Raw genomic sequence first — 13,845 nt, forward strand, 5'->3', positions numbered from 1 at the left:
AAATTGGACCCGCTTCAGTTTTTGAATGAGTGAGTTGAGCAGGAGGTCGAAATGTTTCATGTCCTATTCAGTCTGTGTGGACCTAGGCAATTCTTCAGGACCTACGTGTCCTCATCTGCTCATAGGGGGGCGGCATGCATCGGGTTTGGAAAAAAGGAGAAGTCACGTCCCCTTAAGTCAGGACTCAACAGTAGTCCTAATGTGTGGTGAAAACTAGAGATATATTATACCTTCTGGAAAAGAGTGCACCGAAATGGGGGAAGGGTTCTGCCCCATCAGGGACAGGCCGGGCTGCTCGCTGACGTTGTAAGAGAGACCAAACTCAGCGGCCGATTACGATTGCGGAAGGCCCGTCACCACCAGCCATGTGGAAGGATCACGGTCCTTCTGCAATCGTTCCGCGATTTTCCCCCTGCTACATTACGATGGCGGAGGGAATCGCGCTTGGACCATGGCGGACGCAAAGACCGTCTGACACGGGTCCGCCAAAAGCAATCTTACAGATTGCCTGGCGGATGGTCCCTATAGCCAGAAATGGTGGCGGTGCCTAGCAGGCACCATCCACCAAATTATGAGTCTGGCTACGGCCAGGATTGCTATGGCGGCGATGCCGCCATAAAAAGGCTGGTGGAGATTTGAGACAGGAGCCCGTTTCGGGCCCCCCTTGTGTTGGTGGGAGGTGAGGGTGCACTAGGGGGTACCCATGGTACCCCCCTACATTTCACAGCACTATGTGGCAGGCACCGTGTGGTGCCTGCAACGTAGTACAGTGAAATGCACAACATGGCATTTTAATACCACGGCTAGTGCTGCTGTCAGCAGCACCTGCCATAATGTTAAAATGCAGGAACCATCCACCATGGTGGCGGTTGCATCCTGTTTGGGTGTGCGGGACCGCCGCATGCATGGCGGACAGTCCCGGTTTACACCAGGATGGCAGATGGACTCCAGTCCATCCACCATCCTAATGAGCCCCTTAGTCCGGATGGCTTCTTTTACAGGTCCTACCCATGGCCGGCCGTCCCGGGGTTTTACAATACCTGCTTCATGCTCAATGATTGTATGTAAAGAGCATATATCTAATGTCATAAGCAGGGCCACTGGAATTATGCAGCAGGAGAGGGCCAAGTTATGTGGCAGGGTTGAGTAAATTATGTGGCCAGGAAAGGCCGAATATGCAGAATAATGCAGCACATTTTGAAATAGTATTACTTCATTATTTTCCAGTTTTTTAACTTGGCAACACTGTATGGGTATTAGTTACACCTCATTAGTGCCCATCTAACCCCCAAATGTAGCAATAAGCAGCAGAAAGGTGACCAGTCCAGCTTTGCAAAAGGGCCTTCCAATACGTGGCACCAAGTGTTGCTGCATTTTTAGCAACTTTTTAACCGTTTAAGAAAGAAACAAAAACTTTAAAAAATAAAATCTGCAGATTATGGGGCAGATGATGGATTATGTGGCAAATACGTCAAATTTATAACTATGCAAAAAGTGCTGCAAATCGCCTAATTCCAGTGGCTCTGGTCATAGAAAAGAAGTCATCCTCCCACTTAAGCCCCTCAAATCTACAGAAGAAGTCCTTAGTATCTTGAGCATACAATAGAAAACTAGTCACAAATTCTTCTAAAACAGAATCAACATATTTAGACACATTTTCCAATGCACTTTCTATTGAGGACACAATAGTCCAACCAGGTGGGTCCAATTTATTTTGTGTACCTTAGGAAGCAAATGCTAAATCTTCAAATTATTTCTCTGAGTTGCAGTTTCATGAAGCTTTGAAGCTTTAACATTCTTACATAAAGGTTTCGCAAGTGGATAAAGTGGATCTATAGTTGGCCTCACAAGTCATATACAAAAGCATTTATTTTCTTAAATGAAGGTACAGTTCCACAAGTCCTCACTAAGTGTCCCTCATAAGTCAAATTAAAAAGTATTTAAATTATTTCATGAAGCTGCAGTTCCACTAATGGTTACTAGGTGCCCCTCACAAGTCAAATGCAGAAGCATTTAATTCTTACACAAATCTGCAGTTCCACTAGTCTTTACTAGGTGTCCCTCACAAGTCAGATGCAAGAATGTTAATATTGCTAAATACGATGTTGTTGTACACCATGATATATATATATATATGTATGTATAATAACAAACTCGAATCTCCGAATTCTTCTGATATGACCTCCCCTTCAACCCCGAGTCAGAAATACACGATAAGGCAGGCCCAGGTGACCTAGGCCTGAATCAACTTGGTTGGCATCCTCGCCTGGGGTCAGTTCTCAAATCTCCTAGAACCGTGGACACTTTTCGAAACAGATGTTGAGCCATATGCCAATGTGATCTAGTCGCACAACATATAACAATCACTTATTGCGCAATCATTTCAAAAATAATTTTGTTTGTTTAATATGCATTGTAATTCTCTGAGTAATGTGTAATAATGATCTATGAGACATTGTGTATATATATATATATATATATTCACTTAAAAAACCATAGGTTTCACACATGTTATAGTTAGGTGGATATTTCACTCGTAAAAAACCAATGAAATTCCCCCGTTATAGTTAGTTCAGATAACTATAACTCGCGCGCCCGCAATCCACTGCTCATGACGTCACATATTACATCACTCATGACATGGTCAGTGGCATCACTCATGACATCACTGATGACATCATCCTTGTGATAGAGTGGCGGTCGCGCGAGTTATAGTTATCTGAACTAACTATAACGGGGGAATTTCATTGGTTTTTTACGAGTGAAATATCCACCTAACTATAACATGTGTGAAACCTATGGTTTTTTAAGTGAATTTGCAAGGTTTTTTAAATGCTAATTCCTAACTATAACGTGTGTGAAACCTATGGTTTTTTGCAGTGAATGTGTACGTTTTTTTAAATGCTAATTTATTTATGTATTATTATTTTTTTTCTATATTTATTTTACAATAAACTACGTATTAAAATTATTATTTTTTGTTTTTGGTTTTCACCGTGCACGCACCCCGCGATTTAAAAAAAAAAAAATTTTTTTTTTGGGGGGGGGGGGTTTCACTGTGCGCGCACAGTGCGCGCACACCCGAGATTTAAAAAAAAAATTTTTTTTTTTGCCTTCGGGGTCCTTCAGGGACCCCCTGACAAAGGCTAGGGGGTCAGGAACTCTCTACCCTGCCCCCTTTTCACGTTCGCCACCTTCCTTTTTCACTCTCGCACTGAAAACAAACAAAATGGCGGCCGACACTTCCTGATTTCGACCGATTCGAACGTTGACTAACATGTAACCACCAATCAGAATTACGCTCGCGCACGTTTGGGTGCTCGCACGGTGCGGGCACGGTGCGCGCACCCTGCGCGCGTATAGATATTGATATGCTTTTAAATGCTATTTTCTCAGGAAATACTGAACAGATTTACACCAGACCTGCAAAAGGCACTTCCTTGACCTTATGGCTACTTCTCTGCCAAATTTCAAGTAATTCTGTTCAGCCGTTCGGGCTGTAGCTGCGTCTAAAGGTCCTATGGAAAAATGCATGGGGAAAACGCGTTTTGGGACCCCCCTTTTTTCTCGGCCCCCGCTTGACGAATCACCCCGAGACTTTCAGGGTAGGAGCTGAACGGAGCGCCCCATTAGTTTTGAAAATTTCCCGAGGATTCGTCAACCGGCGCCAAAGTTATTCAAAATAGAATTTTGAGATTTCCTATGGAAACACGGTCCTAACTATAACTATCTACTGGCGACCGCCAGTAGATAATATGTATATATACATATATACATTATATATATATATACATATATATATATATATATCGGAGTTTCAGTAATCAGTTCCGGGTAACCAGAACCGGCTGCTTCCTGCTGCTGTGCCCAATCAGGGGAGGGGTCCCGCTTGTACCGCTGAAGCAACTCGGTACTGTAGATAAACGAAATTCGCCACCAACACCAGTCTCCCTCGGACCAAAGGACGAAAAGCGGACCACCAAAAGTCAGTGCAAATTCCAATTTTATTTCGTGCCAAGCAAATCTGCCATTACGCGTTTCAACCCTAACTCGATCAAGACCCGATATATATATATGAATGAGAATATTTATGAGAAAGATTTTTTCTAATGTCTATTCTGAATAAGGATATGAATATAAAGAATACTTATATTCTTTCTGAGCCTACAATTTCTTCTGAATTTATACATGAATGAGTACGGTGGCTGGGGTATTTTGTTTTTGCAGTTTGATATTTTCCCTCCCTAGGAACCTCTATTGTAGCATGGGGTCAAATCTTTTGATATATTCGAATTAAAAATCTGCATGTACACTAACTACTCCAATGACCGGTCCTCATTTTCAGTAGGATACATAAATATATCAATGCTAGTTTATAGTGGTGGCTGCTACCACTAAACCCTGGTGGGACAGCATGGGGGGGATGGAAATGTATATATTTTTTAACTTACCTGCCACTCCCGGACTCCTCCTCTGCTCCCCTCCCACCCAATCCAGACACTGCTCTCATGCATAAGAGAAGAGCCAGGATTGGTCTGAGCGGGCTAAAACGCAGCTCAGCTAGGGACAGGGAGTCTGTGCCTTTTCTCCAACTCGGCTGTGCAAGACAGCTGGGTTGGAGAAATGTAAGTGCACATGTCAGTTTGCCCATCCTAAGACGGCTGACCAAACCGGCATGTGCACTTACAGTGCTCCTACCACTCCTCCTCCCTGGGCTTGGTTGCTGCTGACACAGTGGCCCTGCCCTCACTAGACTCAGCCCAGTAGGTGAAAAATAAAATGCTAATAAAATAATTTTTGTTTCATTTTATTTTTCATTTTCTGCATTTCTGCAGGGGGCGGGGGCACTCCTCCGCCATAACGAAGGAGCCGTCCCTGTTTATAGTAAGTAACGAACATTGCAATTTACAATAAATGTCTTGAGAGTTTTGAAAATAGTTGATGTAGCCCTGCTATACATAGGGACTATCAGTCATTTGAAAGTGCAATTCAAAACCAGCTAATTTCTTAGTTCAGGGACAGACCCTAAGTAGGGTGGAAGATTTTCCCTCCTTATGGATGCTATTAAATTCCATTCTTAGTTGGCAACCACTGATCAAAAAAAACTTAAGGAGCCTAAAGAGGGCCACTTCAGGTCTCAATGATTTGCTAGTCAGCTGGGACATAGGCCACTAAAACCAATGTTAGATCTTTATAAGGCCAAATGTATCCCTATGGCACATGGGTGTGAAATTTGGGGTTACGTGCCTGGTAACAGCATCCAGGTAACTGAAAATACATTTTTCAGTGGTTTGTTGTCAGTAGGTCAAAGTACTCTGACAGACATTTTTCATGAAGAATTGGTCAATAATTTTATCTCTTATTTTATTCGATTGGGTCCGCTTTTATTTTGGTGCTAAATCTGGTATAAGGATGAGTTAGATTTAAATACATCAATGCTCCGGTTTAAATACATCAATGCTCCGGGCCTGTCTGTTCCTGGATAATGCACTTTATTTACCTTGGCTCCATTATATTAAATCATCCTTTCAGGACTTAAGGAGGTCTAGCTTATTCTCTGATCCAGAGGCCATTGGGAAGAAAGATGTTGCTTGGGTCAGGCAGATATTCTCCAGTTGTGTGGCAGCTGAACGGAGTCTGCTGCTTTATCCAAGCAGTCAATGCATATACATTATGATGAAATCTTTGAGGGGAATTGAGCCCTACCTCTTTTTGGATATGCCAAATCACCACCTTCGTCTATTAAACTATTTTACGTTAAGCATCTTTTATCCACTTTTGTTTCAAAATGGGGTCAGGCATAAGCTGTCTAGCTTGCCCCATGTACCTGTGATAATGTTTCAGTGTGCAATACTATGCATTTAGAGCTAATTTTCCCAAGACGTATGTCCTGCACTTTAAGTATATGAGGCCACTTCTGTTACCAATGCATTTTAGACAGACATGTATTTTTATATTTGCAACTTTTATCTACACCAATTTTTAGTCATGTTGGACTTTCTTCTGATTATTGTTAATAACCCTGTTTGATGTACTGATGGGTAGTTTATTTTTGCACCAATGGTTGTGATGGCAGTATGATCCCCTGCGGCTCTCATTCACTCCTTTTATCATGCATCGATGTTAAATATAAACTCAAGATGTTTCTGTATTTAAAAGTATATTTCTTTGATTGTCCTGTAAAAATCAAATAAAGTGTATAAACTAAACATTGGAAAGTGCAAGTGTCTAGCAATATCTCTTTTTGGACAACTATTTTTTTTAGATGAATCTGTGCATATGCACCCAGTGGTTGGAGTGGGCTGTTCTGATGATCTATACATTCTGTTGGGGTGGGAGGGAATATCATTTGAGTGACATGTCAACGGACCAATGGTGAGAGAGTGTTGAGTGGGAGCTCCTATATATGAATGCATTTTTTGTATGATTTTGTTTTTAGAAAAGATGGGGTCTGCAAGACTGCTAGAACTTTTTTTTAGGTTTGACCTAAAAAGGATGAAGATATCATCTATACCAGACTAGTAGGACGGGAAACGTATCTATCTGCTGATTTGCATAACAAACCCTAATAAACCTGAACAATAACTTCTGAACTGTGTCAGAGTCCTTCTGAACACCCAGACTTTTACAGTCATATATTTTAAAACCTTGTTGTAGGATATTGCGTCTGCTGAAACCTTAAGGCGAATTTGAGTAAAGTCTAAAAGCAAGTCATTTTGGTAGACTTCCCGCGTGCCTGTTTAGTTGTATTCTAAGCTTGTTCCCGTTTTAATTCAGTTTGCAGAAAAGTATGGCCCTGTCTACAGCTTATACTTTGGAATGGTTCCAGTTGTGCTTGTGCATGGACTTCAAGCTATAAAAGAGGTTTTGGTGACCAAAGGAATGGAATTTGCTGACAGACCTGAGAACCCCATCACCGATGCCACATCTAAGAGGAAAGGTACATAAGAGGTATACTTAGGTGTGCAGGATTACATGGATTGGTCTGAAATAATGTATGGGACAGGAAGGATTGTGACATAATCACATGTGGTCTGTAGGCTCCTCATAGATCCTAGACAAAACAGTAGAAATGCAGTGCCTAATTTATGCCAATGGGTGTAGGAGATGGGCACTAGCGCTATTTTTGGGGACGAGGGCTTATTTTTCATCAGCAGACTTTGACCCACATAATGAGAGAAAAATGCAGAAAAAGGAGAAAGAAGGAGGAAGGGAACATTATGGAACTATTGCATGTTTGAGAAAAAGCAGTGATGAAAAAGAACTTGCAAGAGTGATATCAAGAGACAGGTAAGATAGGTTGGAGGATGAAAGGGAATGGGGTGGAATCAAAACTGGGCAGCCTTGGTATTCGGAAACCCTTGGGTTTTGAGGTGGTAGGCTCTTGAGAAAAATCTGTATTACTGCATTTATTTGCATTTTTTTAAAGTAAGTGTTGATAGTTGTATTTTTTAAGAACTTTTTTTTTCTTTTACATGACATTAAAACATCAACATCACAGCGTACAGCAAATTGTAAGCCCCTGAAGAATGGAATTGTAATGCTTGGGTCCACACGACATCTCTCGAAATCCACAGAAGTGTTAATTTACCTCACAGTACCATATAGGACTACACTTTAAACTATTTTGCCTTGGGCGTGTGCATGTAAGAGCTAGATTTCCAGTCTCTGACTCTCCTGATGATCCTTCCCTCTCGTATCGCTACCCGCACTCTCAGCTGTGATTTGCTCGGACCCTGTCTCTCCTTTCAGGTACCCTGCAGTACATAGCTCTCTCCATTCTGTTAAGTCTGCCTGTAGTCCTTCATCCTTTCGTGTGCTCTTCATGTGCATTTCCTCAGCTAGCGCCCATTCCTGATATCTCTAATCCACACCTGTATTTCTAGACCTCTCTGTCCAATCCACGTTATGGCCACCCTTCCTCTGGTCAACACTAACATCAGTTGCAGCAATTTATAGGGCAGTTTCCATTTCTTAGGCCTGCGTATATGGGCCAGCAAACACTGCAGTGGTTCCTCCTTTAACGGTAGGCCAGTGACTGCGTGCAGCCCATCAGTCACCCCCGTCCAGAACCGTCTCACCATAGGGCATTCCAACACCATGTGTAAAAAGTCTGCGTCCTTCGCAGCACACCTAGGGCATTTACCATCCTTGATAGGGGAAATAGGTCTCAGCTTCGCCGGTGTGAGATAAATCCAGTGTAAGAAATTGTAATGTGTCAGCTTGAATCTAGCTAATGTTCGCCTAGGCCCTCTCATCTAATTCTGTGTTGATGTCCGTCTCCCAGGCTGCCCTGGACGGTGGTGACGGTGCAGTAGAGTCCTGCCTCATGGCATTACAGAAAAGGGATATCAACCTGCGACCTGCTCCACATGTGAGCAGTATATCTAGGGTATTTGTCTGTTGTGAGATGTGGCCAGGTGATCTTAGCTACCCCCTGGAGCCCCCCATATTGTAGATAGTGACCCTGCCCAAGGTCGAAGCTCTTGCATGCCTGTTCGTATGTTATAAAAGTCTCCTACTCCGAGCGAGCCCTCCTCAGTCTTACCCTAGCAGGCGACTCATTGTACAATGTTTGGACCGACCAGGGAAATTTAAGTCCCATCCCCCTGGCCCTGAGGACCTCCAAGAGGTATTCCCAGTCTACCGTGTCAAAGGCCTTAGCCAGGTCTATAGACACGAGTGCCAGTACTTCCACTCGGCTTCTGACTTCATGCATGATGTGGTTTAATCGGCATAGGTTCATTGCTGTGTTATGCCCCGGGATGAAGCCGCTCTGGTCCTCATGCAGCATAAGTGGACCTAAGCGGGAAGCTAACTGTTTACACAGAATTTTTGTGTCCGTATTTATCATGGTGAGGGGGCGGTATGCTGAAGATGTGTACCTATCCCCTCCTGGCTGCAGGATCGTACATATTTCGCCCTGTCGCATACTAGGTGGGAGGATACCCTTCTCTAATGCCTCCTCATAGACATGTAGGAGGGCTCTGGATAACGCACCCACGAAGGCCCAATATCATTCTGGGGGAAAACCTTCCCCACCCGGGGACTTGGCTCCCAGTAGCTGCTGCAGTGCGGTCTGTACCTCCTGTATCAGGACGTCTAAATCCTTTTTAGCCTGCTCAGAGAGTGTCTTCAGGGTTAAGGACTAGAGGGAGGGCAGATAAGCTCGCTCATTCACTGTTGGGTCCGCTGTGTAAACTAACGGAAGGTGCGTTCGGAGGGTTTGCAGTATCTCTGTCTCAGAATGAACCCTTATGCCTGCAAGGGTACCCAGCACCGCTCTCCTATCCGGGATTTGTTCTCTTCTTAGAATCCACGCTAATAAACGGCCTGATTTGTCCCCCTCCCTGTGTAGGTGCTGTCAGTATTGGGTAAGAGTGTATTTATCGAGCCGGTCCCAGATGTCATATATGCGTGTCTTCACTTCCCATTCTCTTGTCCCCGCTAAAAGGTCCGATTGGTCCCTGGTCTGGACCTCTAGTAACCCCGCCTCTTCTTCCCTCCTTCTGGAGTTGCCTACGAACCCCACACGTCAGACTAATGCAGGCTCCTCTAACCAATGCCTTTAGGGCTTCCCATTTTGTGGCCCTCGATAGGACCGCCTCCTCCCAGTTCAGTGTGATGTAGTCAATCAGTGCTCCCTCTATGTGTTGCTTACCCAGGGAGTCATTCAGTGTCTCTGCCTGCAACCTCCAGGCCCTCGGGCGCTGGACCGGGGTCCCCATTCAGTCTCGCATGCGATTGGGGAGTGGTCAGAGAGGAACCAGGCCTGATGGGTCACTGCAAATCAATCAATCGGGGGTTTAAAAAGCACGCTACTCACCCGTGAGGGTCTCAAGGCGCTAGGGGGTGGGGGGGCAGCTCCGGATCAGTCGAAGAGCCAGGTCTTGAGGTCCTTTCTGAACGTGTGCAGGGTCAGGGAGCGTCTGATGTTCACAGGGAGCTTGTTCAAGATCTTGGCTGCGATGTAGGAGACGGCTCTCCCGCCTGTTCTGTTTCTGCCCATGCGGGGGACCTCTGCCAGGGCGAGGTCGGTGGAGCGGAGGTTCCTCTTCAATACGTGGAAGGATACTCTCTCATTGAGGTATTTGGGTCCGATGTTGTTGAGGGATTTGTAGGTGTGGGTGAAGAGTTTGAAGGTTACCCTCTTCTCAACGGGGAGCTAGTGAAGGTCTCATAGGTGCTGGGTCATGGGTTCGTGATACGATGTCCTGAGGACGAGTCTCTCTGCGGCGTTATGGATGGTTTGGAGTTTGCGTAGAAGCGTTCTGTTGATTCCGGCATATAGGACGTTGCCGTAGTCCAGTCTGCTGGTAATGAGCGCGTGGGTGACGATACTGGTTTACCAATGGGCCAATTCCTCACATATGCAACTATAATGCGGACGTATACTTTAGCATGGGGGGACATGACAAAGGAACCGCCGGTGCATCAATTGATGCAGTACCTGCATATAATGGGGGAGGGATCGCATGTAATACACTGGCTGGTACAAACCCTTCTCAGTCATATCTTGAAGCCGCTGCAGAGGCTTTGCGCATATTGGACTGAGGACAGAGGCCGTCCCTGGACGGATAAAGACTGGGAGCGCGTTCTAGCTGGTGCCACACATGTGTCACGTAACTCAAGGTTCAAACTACTACAAACATACATCATACATAGGGCATATCTTTCACCAGATAAGATTAACAAATATTTTAATATCAACACTTCTAAATGCCCACGGTGCCACCTCCTAGGCGCTAACCTGCTGCACATGCTGTGGTCTTGCCACAGGCTTCACACTTATTGGCGGGCAATATCGGAAACGCTTACTACTTGCACTAACATGGAAGTCCATGCCAATTGGGAGGTCTGTATCCTAGGGTTCTATAAGAGAAATAAGGCAAACAAAGCGAGCTTCCGCGACTTAGGTCTCATAACAGCGAAACGACTCATAACCAAAAGATGGAAGCACAAAGACCCGCCAGAGGTATCACATTGGAAGAGGTCCCTAGAGGTGTGGGCACAGGCAGAGAGCACCACCCTACACAGGGAAGAAACGGCAGGACTAAGGAAACAACCCATAGCACAGACCTGGGATGAACGCAGTGCGCTCTGATGCCCTTCCTCAGCCACTGCCCGCACAGCAAGTGGGGCCTAGCACCTGATGTATTAACAGGAAGTAAAAGATGTGCTGCGTTAGTATGCTATTCCAACCATAGGGATTGGACCAGACAAAGCCTCGCATTCCTTGAAGATGTTAAATGGAAGTAGAAGCAACCCTAGCGACCCCACGCCCGCATGGGCATTAGGAGTGGCAGCCCACGATCAATAGCAACACACCAATCTAGACATGGCAGCACCTACAATGAGCATATCAGGCACTGGATACATATTCCCTCGGCATATTGACATCCCTTGTTTGCTTTGATTTATCATTGGTTGTTTAAAAAAAATATATATATGGTTGAATTACTATAAGAATGAGAAGAGTGATAATCAGTGAACAGATGCGACATTCATACATATATAGTGCTCTGTTTGTTCTAGGTATGTTCCACGGTATAACTCAAGAGCTGTGATTCAAAATGAATAGCATTCTCACATAACCGTTGTTCACTTCTCCTTTAAATTTTTTCTCTGATCCTCTTGCATCTGTTACACTGTGGATTACTGTCAGGAATAGGAATACCAAACACTCTTATGTTGGCGCTCAATTGGAGATAACAGAATGTGCGGGACGTAAGTGCCCAAGATGATTAACAATTGGTGAGCATCCATGCACTGTAAATACCAATAACACTAAGACTATGTGAAGGAAACACGTTGATATCTCTGTACAGTGGCATAGCAAAAGAGTTGTTATGGGGGGAGTGATGCTAATTACTGCTTGATAATGGATGCATCATACCAGGACTAACCTTTTTTTAAATAATAAAGATATTAAAAAAAAAAAAAAAAGGGTGACGGTCCTTTTGCAATCGGGGGGGGATCCATTTGAAGGTTTTGCGGAAGATGCGCAGGCAGTTGAAACTGGTGGAAGCAATGGCGTTGATCTGGCGGTTCATGGAGAGGGAGGAGTTGAGGATGATGCCGAGGTTTCATGTGTGGTCTGTCGGGGTGGGTGGTTTCCCTAGGGCGGAGGGCCACCAGGTGTTGTCCCATGCGGAGGTGCAAGGTCCGAGGACGAGGACCTCGGTCTTCTCTGAGTTGAGCTTCAGACAGCTGTCTTTCATCCAGGCTGCTAAGTTCTTCCTTCCTTGAGAGGATGAGCTGCGTGTTGTCAGCTTAGGACACAATGCTGAACCCATGCTGTCTGACGATGTTGGCGAGGGGGGCCATGTAGATGTTGAATAACGTGGGGCTGAGCGATGATCCTTGGGGTACTCCGCAGTTGATATCGGTGGGTTCGGAGAGGAAGGGAGGGAGTCTGATCCTCGAGGGCGTTGTTTGGCAGGTTGGCGGAGGGGTGCAAGCTTGTCGGCGCAGCGGGAGGTCCAGCGGTGAAATTCCATGGCTGCGGAGTTGGTGTCGGTTGTGGCGTTGGGGGGGACTTGAAGGAGGGTGGTGTTGAGGTGCTCCTCTGTGACCTTACTCCAGTTCCTTTGTGGCGGGCCGCCGGTGAAATACCACTACTCTTATACCCCGGGGTGTGTGAGCCCTCGTCCTGCAAGCTATCACAGGGTCCTGGCAGCCATCATAGGGTCCGGGCACTGGTTACGGGGGTCCATCAGGGCCCAGGGAGGCTCTCCCCGGCCTGGCTAGGGTTCGGAAGCTGGGACCGGGACCGGGCCCGGGGCTCATGCTCCATCCGGCAGGCCCCGGGGTGCGGGAGCCCCCTGTCCTGTAAGCCAACCGAGGGTCCGGGCGCTGGGGAAGGGTGTCAACCGGGGCCCGGGGAGGCTCCCCCCAGCCTGGCTAGGGTTCGGGAGCTGAGACCGGGCCCGGGGCTCGTGCTCCGTCCGGCGGGCCCCGGGGTGCGGGAGCCCCCCGTCCTGCAAGCCAGCCGAGGGTTTGGGCGCTGGAGATGGGGGTCCACCGGGGCCCGGGGAGGCTCTCCCCAGCCTGGCTGCTTTCAGAAGCAGGGACCGGGCCGGGGAGCAGGAGTGGCTGGCTTTATCCGCTACGCTGGCGGAGCAGAGTTTTCTGCCCACCCCTAAATCAAACATAATTAATTTTTTTAATTTTAAAATCTATTATAAAGATAAATTTTGTAAAAATAATTATTTAATTTATTATACATTTGGAGTTGTAATAGTTAGTTAGTATATCTTATTCTCTAGCACTTTCTTTTAGTTTTTTTAGTTTTGGAGTTTTAATAGTAATTTATTATGTTTTATTATCCAGCAGTTTCCTTGAGTTTATTTTGTGTTGGAGTTGGAATAATAATTTAATTAGGTTTATTATACAGCACTTTCCCTGAGTTTTGTTGGTTTTGGATTTGGTATAGTCATTTAATTTGGTTTCTTCACTCAATCAATCAATCAAAATAAGCTTTATTCGAATTCACATGTGAATCATAAAAGCTACATAAAACCATTCATAAGATGGTTAAAAAAACAGTGTACAATTTAAACGGGTTAAAAAAGAAGTAAAAAACTACAGTACGTAAATACAAGTGCTAGTGCGATCATCAAAAGCACACTCAGTGCGTATCCAAGCTTCACTATAGCCTCTGCCTAATATTGACAACGTCCCATAAAAATCGAGCCATGAGAGTACATATATAAATGGTAGCTAACATTTGCAAATGCCAAAAAGCTGATCGGACAAAGCCCAGTTGTCTTAACAAGGGTTTAACATATTTCTTTCTGACCTCAGAGAAATGCTTACAAAACAAAACAGTATTCATAGTGCTCT

General features: G+C 45.3%; 1 protein-coding gene across 1 annotated transcript in view; it reads left to right on the forward strand.

Annotated features, from left to right (window-relative positions):
• Nucleotides 1–13,845, forward strand: part of LOC146775926 (cytochrome P450 2C23-like) — a 768,862-nt gene that overhangs the window by 15,834 nt on the left and 739,183 nt on the right. The window contains exon 2 of the mRNA XM_085639573.1: nt 6,778–6,940. Coding sequence (XP_085495699.1) covers nt 6,778–6,940 — 163 coding nt within the window. The remainder of the gene's footprint in view (nt 1–6,777; nt 6,941–13,845) is intronic.

The sequence above is a fragment of the Triturus cristatus genome, chromosome 12 (genome assembly GCF_964204655.1).
Source record: "Triturus cristatus chromosome 12, aTriCri1.1, whole genome shotgun sequence".
In the NCBI taxonomy this organism is placed as follows: domain Eukaryota; kingdom Metazoa; phylum Chordata; class Amphibia; order Caudata; family Salamandridae; genus Triturus; species Triturus cristatus.